This window comes from Tenrec ecaudatus, chromosome X (assembly GCF_050624435.1).
Source record: "Tenrec ecaudatus isolate mTenEca1 chromosome X, mTenEca1.hap1, whole genome shotgun sequence".
Lineage (NCBI taxonomy): Eukaryota > Metazoa > Chordata > Mammalia > Afrosoricida > Tenrecidae > Tenrec > Tenrec ecaudatus.
The window spans coordinates 26567263-26584616 of record NC_134548.1 but is presented as its reverse complement, the minus strand read 5'-3'; the positions used below and the strand labels follow the sequence as shown (position 1 = coordinate 26584616).

At 44.8% G+C, this 17354-nt stretch overlaps 1 protein-coding gene across 1 annotated transcript; it reads right to left on the bottom strand.

Moving 5' to 3' along the window:
* Positions 1–5901: 5901 nt before the first annotated feature.
* LOC142433237 (melanoma-associated antigen B10-like) lies at positions 5902–6867 on the bottom strand. The gene has a single exon (XM_075538324.1). The coding sequence runs from the start codon at positions 6865–6867 to the stop codon at positions 5902–5904; it is 966 nt and encodes a 321-aa protein (XP_075394439.1).
* Positions 6868–17354: the final 10487 nt, after the last annotated feature.

The following is a 17354-nucleotide window of genomic DNA, read 5'->3' as shown; positions in this document are numbered from 1 at the left end:
CCCTTCCCGCTCGCCCCTCCCTCATGGACCCTCGATAATTTATAAATTATTATTTTGTCATATCTTACACTCTCTGACTTCTCCTTTCACCCACTTTTCTGTTGTCCATCCCCCAGGTCAGAGGTTATATGTAGATTCTTATAATCCGTCCCCTTTTCCACCGCACCTTCCCTCCACCCTCCGGTATAGCCACTCACACCACTGGTCCTGAAGGCATCATCTGTCCTGTGTTTCCAGTTCCTGCATAATTTGTTTTCATAATGCTGTGCAACCATCGCTACTATACATTTCCAAATTTTATCCATCGCCTTCAAAAGGAGCCCTTTCAAACCAACCTCTTTCCCAGTGCCCCTATCTATGCCTCTCTCCTTTCTCCTCCCTCCTGCCCCTGATAACCACTATCTTTGATCTCTGTTATTTGCTGAGTCATTCCAATATTCAGCCTTAGGGAATTCCCACCCCAATTGCTTACTCTCTGCAACTGCGCATGTCATTAGTATTCCTTGCCTTGTTTTCAACTGTCATGAGCCACCACTCTCATAAACCCAATCTCAGTGCTGGTGGGTTGCTGTTTTCAAGAGAAGAGATTTTCCCTCTAGGTAAAAAATTAAGAGAGTTTCTAACTCTAGTGGATGTGCTAGGAAGCATGGACCACCAGACTCTGGTAGGATTTATTAACAGCGTCACTAGGTGACTCAAGGGAGTCTGAGACATTCTGCCTGAGAGCGGATAGGAGGAATTCGAAGGCAGGGTGGGCTATCGGCTATGTCTTTAGTCTGCACACCGAGATCTCAATTCAACTTCAGGTTGGTAATGATGAACCAGAGATTTTCAAAGTTTATTCATGTAGTTTGTGCAGGACCCTCCAAAAGACTTCTCACCTTCTGGCCTCTTCTCCACCCTGTACTGAACTGTGGATTCAGAATCCTGAGAGGTTGTCTGCCCTGGGCTCTCTGGACTTTGTTTTACATGTGGTCCTTGTCTTGGCAGTCCTGGCCTCTAGGCAGTACTAATGTTCTTTACTACCTCTCAGTATCTCATGTGGATGAATTTCCTGGAACCTGATCATTCTGGCCAAGCCCTTGATCCTTTAAGTAAAGGCAAATGCCAATTGACATTTTAAAATTGTACAACCTGTATGCCGAGAAGAACTCTGGTACTCATTGCAGAAACTCCCTTTGTATTGTTGACAGATGAAATTAATTTTCAGCTCACCTTAAGTAGAAGAGGAAAAATCACTAACAGTGAGGCAATCTATTTTCACCCAAAAGTTTGCCCAAAATCTAGAAGACTGATAAAACAAACTTCCCATGAGAGTGTAGGTTATTCATATACACTGGTATGTGAGAATATGAATTGGCACAATGTTGTGGATCATAATTTCAGCAATATTTATAAACATTTATAACCTTCATAGTCTTTTTACTTTAATCGAATGTATGCTCAGCTAGGTCTTTCCTGTAGGACAACATGTATAATTTCCCAACAATGTATGCTCATTTCAGTTCTATTGATTATGGCAACAAGTCAGCAAGTGATGGTGAGTGAATTTTGGCATGCCTCATAATGCACACATACGCAACACAAACATTTACTTTGGAGTTCTAGGAAGCAGTTAAAAAGCAACATACACTGACATGTGCTATCACAGAAATGCTGCATTTTTTTTTTTGCTCAATGAGAAGGGAGAGATAAAGTGATAAGTACCAAGACACAAAACAAAATCAGCAGATTTGCCCGTGTATGTTAGAAACTCAAAATATATTTTTATAGTGCTACTTTGCAGGAAAAACACAGAATTAATTTTAAAATAAGCTATTCAATATTTTAGTTGTAACTACTTATGAGAAGGTATTTATTCCTTGTAGCAACAAATGGGAACTAAATAGCATGTTTATCATCAAGAGAGTGATTCATCCGGGCACACATGCACACACATTTTAGAACTGTGGACGGCATAAAAATCAGGAAGATCACATTTGCTATCATGGGGAGATTCTGCATTCTTTGACGTCAGTGAGAGACATGAGACAGTACAATAGGTTTTCAAAATATCGAGATACATGTTAAAAACTTACCATGCATTTTCAGAGCACCGCCTTTTAAGAATTATTGCAGAATCCATTGTGAAAATGCACACAATATTTTTCATTGTGCTTAGGTATAAGGATATAGTTGGATTTAGAGGAAAATCTGTTCTAATGGAAAAGATTTGTGATTTATCCCTATTGTTAGAATTCTTTGGTAACAGGAGTATATGTACTTTTACCTTTGTGATTAAAATGTGTAAGTAAAGCCTGAGAGCAGAATTAGTAGCTCTGTTTCAATCAGGTAAAGGGACTGCCAGTGTGAATCCTGAGATCTCAAGAGTTTCGCACATAAAAGTTTATTTCTTGTATATATTAAAGCTGATGTGGGTTGCCGGGGGCTCTCAGATATCCAGTGATCCAGGTCTCTAGGCTGTTTCCATCACAGAGAACCACATCTCAACTGGGGTTTTTCCAAGTTTACTGCTCACTAGAAAGGGAAACACAAAAGTAGCATGCTGGCTTCCAAAAGGCTTGAGGTATAAGTGGCCTTGGCTTATAAGCGAAAAACATGACTTCTGTTCATCTTCCAGTGGCCAAGGTAGGCACGTGACCCTTCCTAACAAGAGGTGGACATGAAACATAGTCTCCTTATGAACCCAGTAAATAATGTAAGACAGAATGTGGAGGGGCCCTTATGGTTTCCCCCATAGTCACTCCACAAAGGCCAGCCTGTCCTCACAATTTGATAACATTGCCTAGTAGTGCCCACCCTATGACAGGTGTTTTGAAAAACAGGATCACAGCCATTTCCAAAAGGACCCTGTAAGGACTGTTCGTCTTGCACGCGGCACTCAGTGGTGCTTTATGGCCAGGACCCTTGAAATGGCATTTGAAATCTCAATAAACTGACAATGTTCCTCCCCTTTAGAGACATAGTCAAAATTAGACTGTGTTTAAGTCGCCACTTCTACCATTTGATGCAAATGGTCAAACACTTGGACAGTTATGACTAGGTACACCGAGAACTAAGGCTTTCCCCCTAGGGCAGATATGCGCAGAGGTCAGGGAAAGGATAAAGTGCTTTTTTCTTTGATTCATATCTAAGCAATCATGCTTACTGAAGAAACATTTTCTCCCTCTGTGGTTGGGAGAATAACTTTTCTGCAAGGATGCCCACGCCCTTATGCCTGGAATCTGTGGCTATCTTTATATTATCTGGCCGAATGGAGTTTGCAACTATAATTAAGGTACAGGAAATGAAGCTTTGAACAGGAATAATATAGGGGTCTACTTAAATAGACCCATTCTAGCATGTGACCTCTTAGAAGCAGAGAAGTCTCTTGTTAGGGCAGGCTTGAGATGCAGCTTAGAGGAGCGTTAGGAGCATCCGGCGTGGGAAGGATGATCCAATATATAGGCTCATGTGCAAGGATTGGTGAGAGACCTCCAGGAACTATCGAGGCTCCAGGTGACAAGTGACAAGGAAATAGGCTCTGCTCAAACAGCGCCAAATAAGTGAATTTTCCTTCCAAAGAACAGAATTCTAGGAACAACCTGAGTGAGCTTGGAAGGAGATGCATCAGCAAGCCTCTGGAGAAAAGTACAGCCAACCACCTCTTGATTGGGCCTTTGAAACCCAGAGCAGAAACCAGTATTGACCACAGGGTTTTCTCACCTACTGAAAGAAGTATTGCTATAAATTGTTTAATTTATGGAAATTACGGGATCTATAGCTTACTGCCACTGAGTTGTTCCTGACTCATAGCAGCCCTATATAGGGATCACAAGGCTATAAATCTTTATGGGAGCAAATAGTCTCATCTTTCTCCTGTGGAGCAGCTGGTGGATTTGAACCCCTAACTTTGGGGTTAACAGTCCAACGCTTCCCCAACAGTGCCACCAGGGCCTTTGAGGTACCAATAGAAAATGTATCTTTCTGGAATCTTGATGGATCCCCCAGTTGTGGTTGATTCTCATTTTCACCTTTCTTCATTATATTTACTTTTATATACCCCCATAGGATCCTTTGTTTGATTGCATAAGAGTCATTGTGGGAGGTGAAGATGAAAATTAAGAGATAGAAAATCTTCCTCAGGCTGAAAACAAACTTACTGACATGGAGTCAATGCTGACTCATAGTGACCACTGTGGGTTTCTAAGACTGTAACTGTTTACAGGAATAGGGAGGGAGAAATGTGGGTTGAAGACAAATCCATACCAGAGGATGAGTCACGGCTCTGTGTCCTCAGGAAAAAGGCAAAGTTCCACCTGCATCAGTTTCCTCACCTGTGAAATGGGTTTGCTAGCCAGTCTTCTTACTGCCTCAGGAAAACACAGCACAACTGTTGGCATACGCTATGTAAAGAGCCGGAGAAAGTGCCTGCATGATAACCGGCGCTTATTACTATTATTTTGAACAATGACCCAACCAAATTGCTTTGGGACTCCCCCCTCCCCACAAAAAGAGAGGGACCAGAGAATATGCAGCATTCTAGACAGAAACACAATCAACCAGCCAAGATGATGCTCAGCGAACAGTTACTAAGTGACTGGATGTCCCTCCAAGCTCCTAGAATTTGGGTCAAGGACCCCCTCCTTCCCACCCTTCCCCTCTTGCCTTTCATCCTTGTACCTGCAGTTTTACCCTCAGCAAAGAGAAATCCTTGCTTAGAGTTGGCTATGTTATAGTCAAGAGAATTTAATTAAAATGTCCCTTTAATGGAGTGGGCTCTACCTTTTTCCCAGGCCAGGGGACCAATCGCCAGTTAAGTGGTTCCGGAGCATGCTATCAAGTGACCATCACCCTTATTTCTAAGAATCTCCCTGGAAATGTTGCATGTATAAAATGAAGTTAGTGCATTGAATTAAGTGGCATGGAGACAATAGTTCAGCTTACCTTTTATTCTTGCCGCCCCTCCCACCCACAAATTCTCTCTCATTTTCTATGTTCTCATTTTGCTTGAGAGGCTTTGGTCTTATATGAGAGTCTGCCCCCACGCCCTCACCATTCCCACCAAGCCATCAGACCCACTACCCAATTAAAGTTTAAATAAACTCACAAGAAGGACATAGTGGCTTCGCAAAGCCCACACATCCCTGGCCTTGTCCTGCTCTGATGAGAATGCCCTACGTGAGTGCAGCCTCATCCTCGAAAGCACATCTTTCACCTTTGCCTTTAGAACTTAGGGTGTATCTTACCATCTTCCTTATGGGCCTTGTTGCTCCCAGATTCTAAAAGTCTCAAATGCTGTGGGCAGGGGCAGGGATTTGGCTCCCTTAGTCCAGTGTTTTCCAAGGAGCAGATTCTCCATTGATATTTGAAGAATAAACGAGTCAATGTGCAAGAGAACGAATTTATTAGGGGATATCTTCTACATTCCTGAGCAAATTAAGCATATGCAGGCATACGATCTTTTACTTTTACATAAACAAACAAAATATCATGTCTCACATTGTATATTTCTGAATCCCAACTATTTTACTGTTGAAGTTTATTTTTCTTTTTTCATATCCAAGAAACACCTTTGCTCTCAATGCTATATTGCTTAAATGACTACATAAAATGGAACATCTCCTAGTTGGATTTACAAAACTCATAAATAACTAAGTGTGTAAACCACCTATTAATTCCTTAAGATTCTGAGAGGTTTAATAAAGCCTTCTACTCAAAGTACATTTGAAAGAGAAAAAAAAACCTCATCCATATTCTGAAACAGGGATAGAAACACAAAAACAAAAAAAACTTGGTGGCCCCTGCTCCAGCACAACCCTGCACTTTTTAGAACATTGACTTCCCTTCTGAAAATACGAAGTGAAGAATCTTCCTCAGACTTCACTTGTGGCTGGAGGCACTGCTGGTCAAGGTCTGGTATTATGCCTTGGCTTTCATTGTGGCTTTGTCTTTCTGCTCTTCATCCTTCAGAGCTTCTTCATACAAGCAGGGGAAAGCATTTGAGGTGGTATTATGGACCTTGGCCATGAACTCCAGGACTTTCATCTTCGTGGTTTCAGCGTAGGCTCGGGGACCCCAGAGGAATTCATAGCTTGGAGGATCACTGTTGGGTACCTGCAGGTATTCTAGGTACTTCTGCTCCACGAAATCTTTGGTGATGAGCTTCCTGGGCTCTCCAAAGATGAAATGATCCCTGCCAGCACGTAAGCCCATTATATTCAGCACCTGCCAGACTTCCTCCTCAGAAGCGGAGTTGCCATTCGTGAAGATCACACCCAGGATAGTCATCAGCAGACCCGTCTTGGGCACACCGATGTCTTCACCCATCCCTCCACTACAGCTTGATTCCATTTTGTTGACGAGGACGTAGGTATGCTGGATGGTATCCACTTCCTTTATGTCAAGGCCAAAGATCAAATCCAATTGCTCAGTGGCTCTTCTTAGAATCTCGGGGAATCGGTTCCGGTATATTTGAACTACATTTCGCAATATTTCACACTTTGTAACGGACTCTTTCATTTGATACTTGTGCAACAGGTAGTGGACCAACACAACCACCTTCCTATCTACTGCGGTTTTGTACAAATTCTCAGTGATAGGAAGGGCCTTCTCAGAGCTTGGGCCTTCCTCCCCTGCGGAGCTGGCATCCCCACTAGCTCTTGTGGATGAAGCAGCAGCTTCAGAAGTGGTGATACCTGGGATACTTTGGAACTCCTGGGAACTACTTGGAGATCCAGAAGTAGGTGAGCCCTGAGATGGCTCTTCAGAAACAAAGGATGCATTTTCAGCTGCACCTGACGGAGAAACCTCCATATTGCGCGTCTCATCTCGAACCTGACGGCGTTTCTCTCGGGCACGGAGCTTACTCTTTTGACCACGAGGCATGATGATCTGGTGAAGGAGAGCAGACGGAGCAAGAAGGTGAGTGATACAGGTGCCTGGTAGAAAGATGACATAGTTTATACACGTTTAAAACAAAACAAAGCAAAGCTCACTGCCAGTGAGTCAATGCTGAGACTAATAGAGACCCCATATCCCTTTAAACAGGACATAAAACCTTGGTCTAAAGATATCCCACCCCTGCTCTTTGAAACCATGAGGTTTTCTGTTTTCCGATCAGCCTCTTCCCTGAGAAACTTGCGGAAGTTATTAGAGGGTGCCTTAGGCTGCAGCCTGCCAACCCTGCTTAGGGCTTACGAGACTGATAGCTAGGGATGATTGCTCCAGGTGTTTGGGAGCGTCCTCTGTTCTTGGGGTGGGGGGGGGGGGTGTTTCTCTGTTTATACTCAGTGATATTATCTAGGCTTGTGACAGGACCCGGGACCTCAGCTACGCTGCTTTGCTGATGGCTTCTCGGACCAAAGTCGTCTCCTTCCTGACTTTGGAGCAGGACTGAAGGAGCCCCTGCTTGGTCATACCTGCTCAGGAACACCCAGGGGTGACAGCAGTAGCAGGCACTCCAGAGCTGAGAAGAATGTCAGGGCTATACTCACTCAGCTTTTGGGTGTATGGTCCTCTCCATTTCTAAGTTGCTTACTGTGATTCCTCAAGCTGACTACCTAATACCCTCCCCTCTGCTGACTACGGATCAGACCAATGATGTCATCTCCTTGATGGAGAAGTCACGGGGCACTCACAGTGACGGATCTTCCCGGGGCCTCTCAAGCCTGACAGAGGAACAGGACTCAAATGTGTGTGCTAGCTTTTATTCTGTCGTGGGCGTTCCTCAAGTAGGACCCCTGGTGGAGTAGTGGATTATCCACTGGGCTGCTAACCCAGGATTTTGAAACCAGCAGCTTTTCCTCGGGAGGAAGATGAGGCTGTTTGGTCCCATAAGGAGTTAGAGCCTCAAAAACCCCAAAGGGCATTTCTGCTCTGTCCTATAAGGTTTCTATGAGTCAGAATTGACTCAGTGGTCAAGAATTTGCCTTGTGTGGTCCTCAAGTCCTTTCCTACTTCTTTCTATTTTTTCCTCTTAGTTTCTTGGAAACCTCCCTATGCTGGCCTCTGATGGACACACTAGATCAATGCTGTCCCCTCTCTGAGTCTCCATATGGAGAATTAAGAGCTCACTACATCAAGTGTAATGGGATACACTAACCCCAATACACTAATGGGCTGCTACCCCAAGGTGAACAATTCAAAACCATCAGTTGTTCTGCCGGAGAAAGTCGTGGCTTTCTATCAATATTATTCACCACATTGATAAGAAAAATGATAAGAATCACATGATAATATCAATAGACACAGAAAAGGCATTTGACAACATCCAATATCCATTCCTAATTAAGATGCTCAAGAAGATAGGAATGGAAAGACAATTCCTCAAGTTAATACATGCTATTTATGAAAAGCCAACAACCAACATCATAGTTAATGGAGAAAAGGTAAAAGCAATCCCACTGAAAAAGAGGACCAGGGAAGATCACTCCTTGTCCCCACATCTATTCAATATTATGCTGGAGGACCTAGCTAACAACACAAGGCAGCAGAAGGGCATTAAAGGTATCTGTCCAGGAGAGGAGGAGATGATACTATTGCTATTTGTAGATGGCATGATTCTATACAATGAAAACCCCAAAAGCTCCACAATAGGAATACTGCCATCAAAAGATAAATATGGAAGAGTAAGAGGCCACAAGATCAACAAACAGAAAGAAATCTATTGGCTTGCTATCTATATCAGACAAAACCACGGAAGAGGAAATCAAGAAACCTTTCACAATAGTCAAGAACAAATCAAAATATCTAGGGATGTATTTAACAGCAACAAAAGCACACACACAAAAAAGACTGACAATACAAGGAAAACAACTGAACCCTGCTACAGGAAACCAAAAGTGACCTCCACAAATGGAAGAATATCTCATGCTCGTGGATCAAAAGATGCAATCTATTAAAAATGTCAATTTTACCCAAGGCACCATATGTTTAATGCTATCCCGATTCAAATACAAACAACCTTCTTCAAGGAATTGGAAAAACTGACCACCAGTTTCATACGCAGAGGGAAGAAACCCAGAATTTGCAGAGAACTCCTCGAGAAGGACAAAGTCAGAGGGCTCACCTTACCCGACTTTAACATCTATTATACAGTCACAGTGGCCAAAACAGCGTGGTACTGGAATGACAGACACATGGACTAATGGCAAAGAACAACAGAAAAAAAAAACCTACCCAGAAATAAAACCAACAGCATATGAACAACTGATCTTTGACAAGGGCCCCAAAGCATCTAGTGGGAGGTGGATGCCCTCTTTAACAAGTGGTGTTGGAAACAATGGATATCCACCTATAGAAAAATGAAACATGTCCCCTACCTAAACCCATCCACAAGAATAAACTCAAGGTGGATCACAGACCTAGAAGTAAAACACCAAACTCAGGATCATCAATGAAAGAATTGGGACAAACCTAAGAACCCTGGTACAGGGAATACATAGGCTAACTGCAAGAGGGAAGGGTGCACACACAGGTGAAGCTGAAACCAACAAATGGGATATACTAAGGATAAAACACCTATGTGTGTGTTGAAAGACTTCACCAAGAGAGTAACAGCAGGACCCACGGACTGGGAGAGGACTTTTAGCAATGACACAACAGACAAAGGGCTTATTACTAAAAGCGACTACCCTTCCAGCCTGCAAAAAGAAGAAAACAGTTTAACTCCCTGAGGAAGTGGGCAAAAGACCTGAACAGAAGTTTCACTAGAGAGGCGACCCAAATGGCCAAGAAACATATGAGAAAATGCTCCCGATCATTAGCCATCAGAGAAAGGCAAATTAAAACCACTGTGAGACACCATCTAAGACCTTTGAGGCTAGCCCAAATCAGAAAATCAGAGAGCAACAAATGCTAGCAGGATGTGGCCAGATAGGAACTCTCCTCCACTGCCAGTGGTCGTGTGGATACACACAGCCACCGTGGAAAGCCATCCGACGATATTCAAAGCAAGTGGAAATTGAGTTACGTTACGACTCGGCAATCCCTCTACTGGGCAGATACCCAGAAGAGGTAAGAAATAGACCATGATCATCATCTGTCCTCCAATATTTATTGTGGCGCAATTCACAATCGCAAAGAATCGGAAACAACCTAAATTTCCATGGATAGATGAGTGGATTGGAAAACCCTGGCCCATACACACAGTGGAGTACTACGCATCACTAAAAAGCACTGCTGGTGGCATGAAGCACATCATCTCATGGGAAGAGTTGGACAAAATTATGCTAAGCGAAGTTAGCCAATCACAAAAGGACAAGCACAACATGAATCCCCTGGGGTTAGCATAATCAGCACAGTAGATATAGAAGAAAAGCCACTTACCTCACACTTCATGGGTTGAGGTCCAGGAAACTGGGCAGGGAACAGAGCAAACTCCAGCATGTACATGTCATGCCAACACAAAGAAGGATAAGGGGTGGGGGGGAGGGGAAAAAAGAGGGAGAGCGAGGTACTGGGAGAGCAGGGGACTAATCCACTCTGGGTGGGGGTTGTTTAATCTCCACCCAAATAGGAGTGTGAGTGCAGACCCCACCACGGCACACCAAACCCTGAAGGCAATGTAACCACAGGGAGCAACACATGAAAACAGAGTGCAACAGGGAGAGCCCCAATAAAAGCCAAACTGAGCCCCTTCCTAGAGGTAAGTGCTACAGAGGACAGCACTAAACTTACAGATTGGGGAGTGGGGTTGGCCTGCCAACACCCACACAGAAGCAAACCAAGAAGGAAAAAGAGAGAGCAAGGGACTAGACCCCATACGGGCACACTAAGCCCTGAGGATGACGTCCCTGCCCGAACCTCATAAGGCACAGAGAGGGCTGTAGGGCCAACAACAGCTTGAGACATGATGTCCCCTTGCTGGAGCACACCTCGACAGAGGGCAATATTGGGAACACATGGCGGGGAATGAGTCCAGGTTGACCCCCTCCCCAATCCCCAACAGTGGGGCAAACCAAGAAGAGAACATAGCAGATCAGCAACAGGAGCCAAGTCAAATCACAAATGCCCTGAGGAGTCCTCAAAATAGACTTTAGGCTATGAGGGGCAGTTCCTGGAACCCCCCAGGGACTGGTGGGGAGATAGTCATAGAGGTCAGCAGACAGACCCAGAATTATGTATGCATTTTCTCTTTTTTTTGCTAGTGTTTTTCCTTTATTTTAAGTCAATCTTTTGTCTGTTATTGTTGCTTTAATTACCTATTAAGATAGTCATGGGAGGGAGGGGAAAAATGCGCTGATGCCAGGGGCTTAGGTTGAGAGCAAATGCTTAGAGAATGATGAGGGCAATGAATGTACAAATGTACTTTACACAACTGATGTTTATGTATGTATTGTTATAAGAGTTGTATGAGCCCTAATAAAATGATTATAAAAATAAAAAGACTAAAAAAAGAAGACAGTCATGGGAAGCAAGCTCGAGGAAAAAGCAAGGGGGAACAGTCCTGGAGGAGGCAGTGGAAGGAGTGGTGAACAAACAATGCCATAGACAGGGGAACTAATAGGGAATGAAAATCAACAAGGAGGACAAAGAGATCCTGGTGGTGTTGGAGCAACAGCAAGCTAGCTTATGGGACAGAAGCAGGGTGAGTATAATAGTGGGGCAGGAGGAAGGTAAAAGGAAACAGAGGAAAGATCTAGGAAGCAAAGCTACAGCTAGAGGTATAAGCATAGGTGTATACATATAAATGCATTCATTCATAAAGTAGAGGTATTGGCATATGCACATATATTTATAAGGCAATACATTGAGGACGTGGACGGACTTTGGGACTCTGTTCAAGCCCTCCCTCAACACAAAAACACACTGTTCTAACAACCTGGCATTCTGTGATGCTCACCCACCCGACATGATCACTGAGACAAAATGGGTGCCTAAACAAATGTGGTGAGGAAGCTTCTGAGGTTTTAAAGGCTTGAAGTTAAACAAGCAACCACCTAGCAGAGAAGCAACAAGCTCACATGGAATAAGCACACCAACCACTGCGATCATGAGGTTTGACGGGATCAAATAACATGCATCAGAAGACAACTGCCCCCAAAATAAAAATAGACAATATGTTGAGAATGAGGGGGGTCAGTGCAGACACCCAAAACCCATCTGCAGACAAAGGACATCCCTTCACAGAAAGGTCACAAGGAAGGGATGAGTCAACCAGGGTGAAATTTAGCACCAATGAAGCACACAATATTCCTCTAGTTGTTAAGGCTTCCTCATCACCATCATCACGCCACTATCATGACTCCATTCCTGCCTTTCAGCTCTGGCTAGACGGTAGCATGCACACTGGTACAGATAAGAGCTCAGGACACACAGAATCCAAGTCAGATAAACCCCTCAGGAACAGGAATGGGAGTAGCCAATCCAGGAGGGCAGGGGTAAAGTGGGGAGAAGAGGGGAGGAAAGGGGATCCAATTGCAGTGATGACGCATACTCCGTCCACCACCCCTCCACCACCACCAGCATCTCTACCCCTGCCCCGGGGAAGAACAATGGAAACGTGGGGTAAAAGACATGAAAATAGTAATAATTTATAATTTATCAAGGAGTCAGGAGGTGGGTGGGAGAGAGGGAGGGAAAAACAGGAGCTGACAGCAAGGACTCAAATAGAAAATAAATATTTTAAAATGACCATAGCAACATTGTACAAATATGCTTGATACAATAGATGTATGGAAAGTTACAAGCGCTGTAGGAGTCCCCAATAGAATGATTTTTAAAATTATTTATAGTCTCAGAAACGCACAGGGGCAGTTCTACTGAATCAGAATACACTTAAATGGCAGTGGGTTTGGAGCACCTCAAACAGGACCATAAACAAATCAAGCAATCCCTCCCTGGGGCCTGCCTGCACTGAGAGTATGGCGGCGGGAGGGGGGCACCATGGCAGGGGGTCGGGGACGGCAAATCATTGGGAGAGGGCACTAAGGCAGGTGGGGTCACTGTGGCAGAGAGGGGTGGCAGTCGCTGCGCAGCACGGCTAGGCGACACCCCAACCCTCACTCTCCATCCTTATCGTAACCAGAGTAGAAACCCCTGACTTTCTTCTGAGGAGGGGCTGGTGGCTTCGAACTGCAGATCTTGTAGTTGGCCACCCAACTCTGAACCAAGACGCCACCAGGGCTCCTCAGAAGGGGTGGGGGGAGTCATGGTGGATCATATTCAGCCACGCCCACGTAGGGTCTCCCTGGGCCGGTAGCAGACCTAGGTTCTGGCGGAGGTGGGGTTCTGGGTCTGGGCCTTTGCTTTTTGCTGGTTTAAGCCACAAACCTGGTTCAGATGATCACCCCCCCGCTGCACAGTCCTCGGAGTGAATCCAGAGGCTCGCCCAAACCCGTCGTCTCGTCAATCTCGACTCAAAGTGACCTTTTTGCATTATTGCAACTTATACTTCTTGCTCCGGGCATCTCAGAGTTGGCCCCAGGGGCCCAACTCGACTGGGCCTTTTATCACTAGAGTAATTTGTGCCCTCGGGCCACATAAAGGGTTATTACTTACTTTTCAATGTGACGCCGACGCCGGTAGCCTGCTGGGCACCAAGATCTGGACTCCCTAAAATGGCAGAAGCGGAAATTGGGCCTCCTCATGTCCGACCACTCCCACTTGGGGCGTTCTGAACCAGATAGTCGGGGTGGAGCTATGTCTCCCCAACTTTGTTGGGGTAAGCGGTTCCTTGAAACCACACTGTAATAAAAAGAGCCCTGGACACTGCCCCCCCGCCCCCTGCTGGTTTGAAAGCCACGTCCTGGCCTAATGGTTACTCCCTTCAAGGCCCCAGAAGATGAATTTAGCCGTTCCATTGGGCGGTCCCAACCCAGGGCTCCCCAGTATGTGCCATAACTATCAAATTCTGGACCCTTTCTCTAATAGAGGGGGTTCCCTCAAACCTCACGCGGGGTACTCACCTTAAATCTCTAGTAAGACCTGGAACTCTGCACTCAGCCGATGTGTCGCAGAACAGCTCGGGCGAATGCGTCACTTTTCAGAGGCAACAGAAGCCGAAGACGTTGGACGTCACGACGGCCTCCTGCTAGGGGTTTCCCTGGGCTACACGCAGGGCAGGGCAAAGTTCAGAGCCACTGTATCCAATTCACATAGAAATCCTATAGAAATCTTTAAACCGACTCCTGGCCGGGCCAGTGACTTCTTCCTTAGTGTCAGTTAGCTAGAAACCTAGACTATTACGCGCAGTCCCTGCCCCTTTAACACCCTAACGCCTTCCATCCTCCCTTCCAGACCTCTTTAAGGGTGGAAGGAAAGAGTGTCTGAGCAGCAGTTCCCACCCACTTCCCTCAGGTTCTGTGTATTTCTCTTAGCCATGGAGACTTTATCTGCAGCCTTGTGGCCGATGCCTGACCCCATGCCCTTAGCTCAGAGCAACATTGTATAGCATGGTTGCAACAGAACCTCCATTTTCTATGGAAACCAGGCCTGCCTGGCTTCTATGGTATAATATATAGAATATGTTATACAAGTATATAATATATAGCTCTGCTCCCCGTTACTCTTCCTGAACAGGGAACTCGCTTGTCACCAATGTTTCCATGAACACTGTAAATGTTTACCAAATGAGTGAGCTTCTGGGGCATCTGTCCTCTCGACAGGTGAACAGCAAGCACAGGACATTTGGTCTCTGAGCCACCTAAATACAGGGAACCATGGCAGGCAGTCTGCAGGCAGGATGCAAACTCCAAGACCTGTCCACCCTCAATTCTTTATTTGCAAGTCACATAGGCAAATGAAGGAGCCCAAGGGGCATAGTGGTTATGAGTCAGGATACTAACAAGGTCAGCGGTTCGAAACCAGCAGCCCCTGTATGGAAGAAAGATGGGGCTTTCTACTCCCCTAATGAGTTCCAATCCCAAAAACCCACAGGGGCAGTTCGACCTGCCCTATAGGGTCACTGTGAGTCAGAATCTACCCAATGGCAGTAAATTGGGTTTGAGTTTTTCACGTGCACATGCTGCTTCTGTACCCATTAGTCATCTTTGCCACAACTATGATGACTCACCAATTTTCCATTACTCTCATAGTCTTAGCCTTAGTGCAAGTGACCTCTGCACACAAGAAACAAGTCCTAGGCAGTTTTAGGCAGGCAGCATGACAGCTCTCTGGCCTAGTAAACTTATGAGGATGCACCAGAGTAGTGAAGAGAGATATAGCTCTCCCTGCATCCATCATTACCACTATCAGATGCCCGGGGCAGGGGGCTAGTGTCAGGTATATTCTACCTGACAGAAGGTAGGGGTATTCTATGAAAGAAAGCAGTGCCAGGTATGCCTCTGGTCCTTTCCTGGAATACATAGGCCTGTTCAGATCTCACCAGGTGTTCAAGAGACTAAGATGATCCAGAAAGTTCCTCAATCCATGCATGCAACTTTCCAAGACCAGCAGTACCTTCCCCGGACTTCACTCCTTTTGGTCACTTTTCTACCTGGTACTGAACTATGGGTTTAGAACCCTGATTGCAGTCTTCCCTAGCCTTTGTCGATTTGAGCTTACGCATGCACTCTCTCATCAATTTTGGACATTGTTCTTCCTCAGTGTCTCCTAATGACCTTCACTAGCTGTGGGTGTCCTGTGTGGATTCATTGTCTGGCACCTGGTCATTCTGACCCAGTCCTTGATTGGCCTGCTTAGATCCCTCTGCAAGTTCAGAGTGGAAATGAAAGAAATGTCTTGTTGACAGTTGACAAAATATGGAGCATGCCCAGAGGAAGCCTGGTACTCATGACATGACTGCAGAAAGCCTTCTTTATGAGTGAGAAATGAGATGAGCTTCTTGCTCAATCCTAGGTAGAAAACAGGAAAATACAAAATAAAACGGCAATAGTCAGGCCACGTGGTTTTACCCCAAAGTCCATCGAAATGTACAAGGTGGATAAAATAAAATGCCTATGATAGTACATCTGCATATGTGAGACTATGAATTGGTAGAGCTGTATTGGAACCAAATGTCAGCAGTATTCATTAAAATGTGCAGTGATTCCATTCTTTCCACTTTAATCCGGTTTACAATTTACTATGTCTTTCCTATAAGAAATCATGCAGATTTTCCCAAGAATTCATATTCATTGATGTTGCTGATTTCAGTTTTATTAATTGTAGCAACAAATGAGAAACAACTTATTGTGTCCATCAGAAGGAGAATGGTAAATTAACTGTAGCACATTTACAGAACTGTAGGAAGCAGTTAAAGGAATCTAGAAAGTGTAATATTGCTAACCACCATGTTGCTGGTTCAAATTCACCAGCTACTCCTCCGAGAAAAATAAGGCTTTCTGCTCCTGTAAAGAGTGATAGTCTCAGAAACCCACAAGGGCAGTCCGACCCTGTGCTATAGGACCGCTGTGAGTGGAATTGACTCAATGACAGTGAGTTTCGCTTTTACTTTTGGCATCCAGCTCTTTCTTTCATCATCTATTTTGAAAACTCTTTCTTTAACATCAGCGTGGTAGCCTCCACGAATCTGTGTCAAATATGAAGTCACCATACAATTTGGAAACACCACTGAGACTGGTGGCGTATGTGCCTACAGGGGAATGGATAGGCATGTGACTAAGCATCACTGTACAAAACGAACAATGACAAGAAAGCTATGTGTCCATGGAGCAGGGAAACTAGAGAGTGAATTTAGTGAGTCGATGCTCTGAATTGAGGGTGAGCAGGTGATTCTGTACTGTCTGTTCCACTGAGAGCAGGTTCAGGCTCAGTCTTCAAAGGAGGAAGCCATGAAAAGATGGGCAGCAGCTCAGGATGGAGACTTGGACTGGAAGGCTCGGTAGGGAAAGACCCCTGGGAAAGGTGCTGTGACATGGGAAAGTTCTGAGAATGAACTCATATGGTGGCACCGAGTCACAAGGTATACAGACAACTCCCAAATTGTGCTTGGTTCTTGTTTTCACCTTTTCCCATGACATGTACTCTCAATATTTGGCCGCAAGTCCTCAAGTTATGTGAACTCAGGGAAATTGCAGACGTCATCTGAGAAGTGGGCCCATTAAGCCAGCTTGCAGGACTGTTGGGATGTGTATAATACATATGATGCATGCAACGTAGTGCCTGGTATATATAGGGGCTTTAATATTTGGAAGTGATTATGTCAATCATTTTCAGTCCCAACTCCCTGTGAGCTTTTAATTATTATTGTATTCTTTTTCTGTGTTACAGAAAAGCAAATCCATCAAAATGCTGCATAGGAAGTGACATGAATTGAAATGTGTTCTATCAAAATATATGTCAACTTGACTGGGCCATGCCTCTTGGTGGTTTGGCAGTTATATAATGATGTGTTTACCCACCCACACTCCAAAACGTGATTTGAGTGATCACCCAGTCAGTTGTAAGAGCATTACTCAATTCACAGCCCT

Bases quoted from the DNA above. Each gene is read 5' to 3' on its own strand.
- LOC142433237 (XM_075538324.1), bottom strand. From the start codon at position 6,867: ATGCCTCGTGGTCAAAAGAGTAAGCTCCGTGCCCGAGAGAAACGCCGT.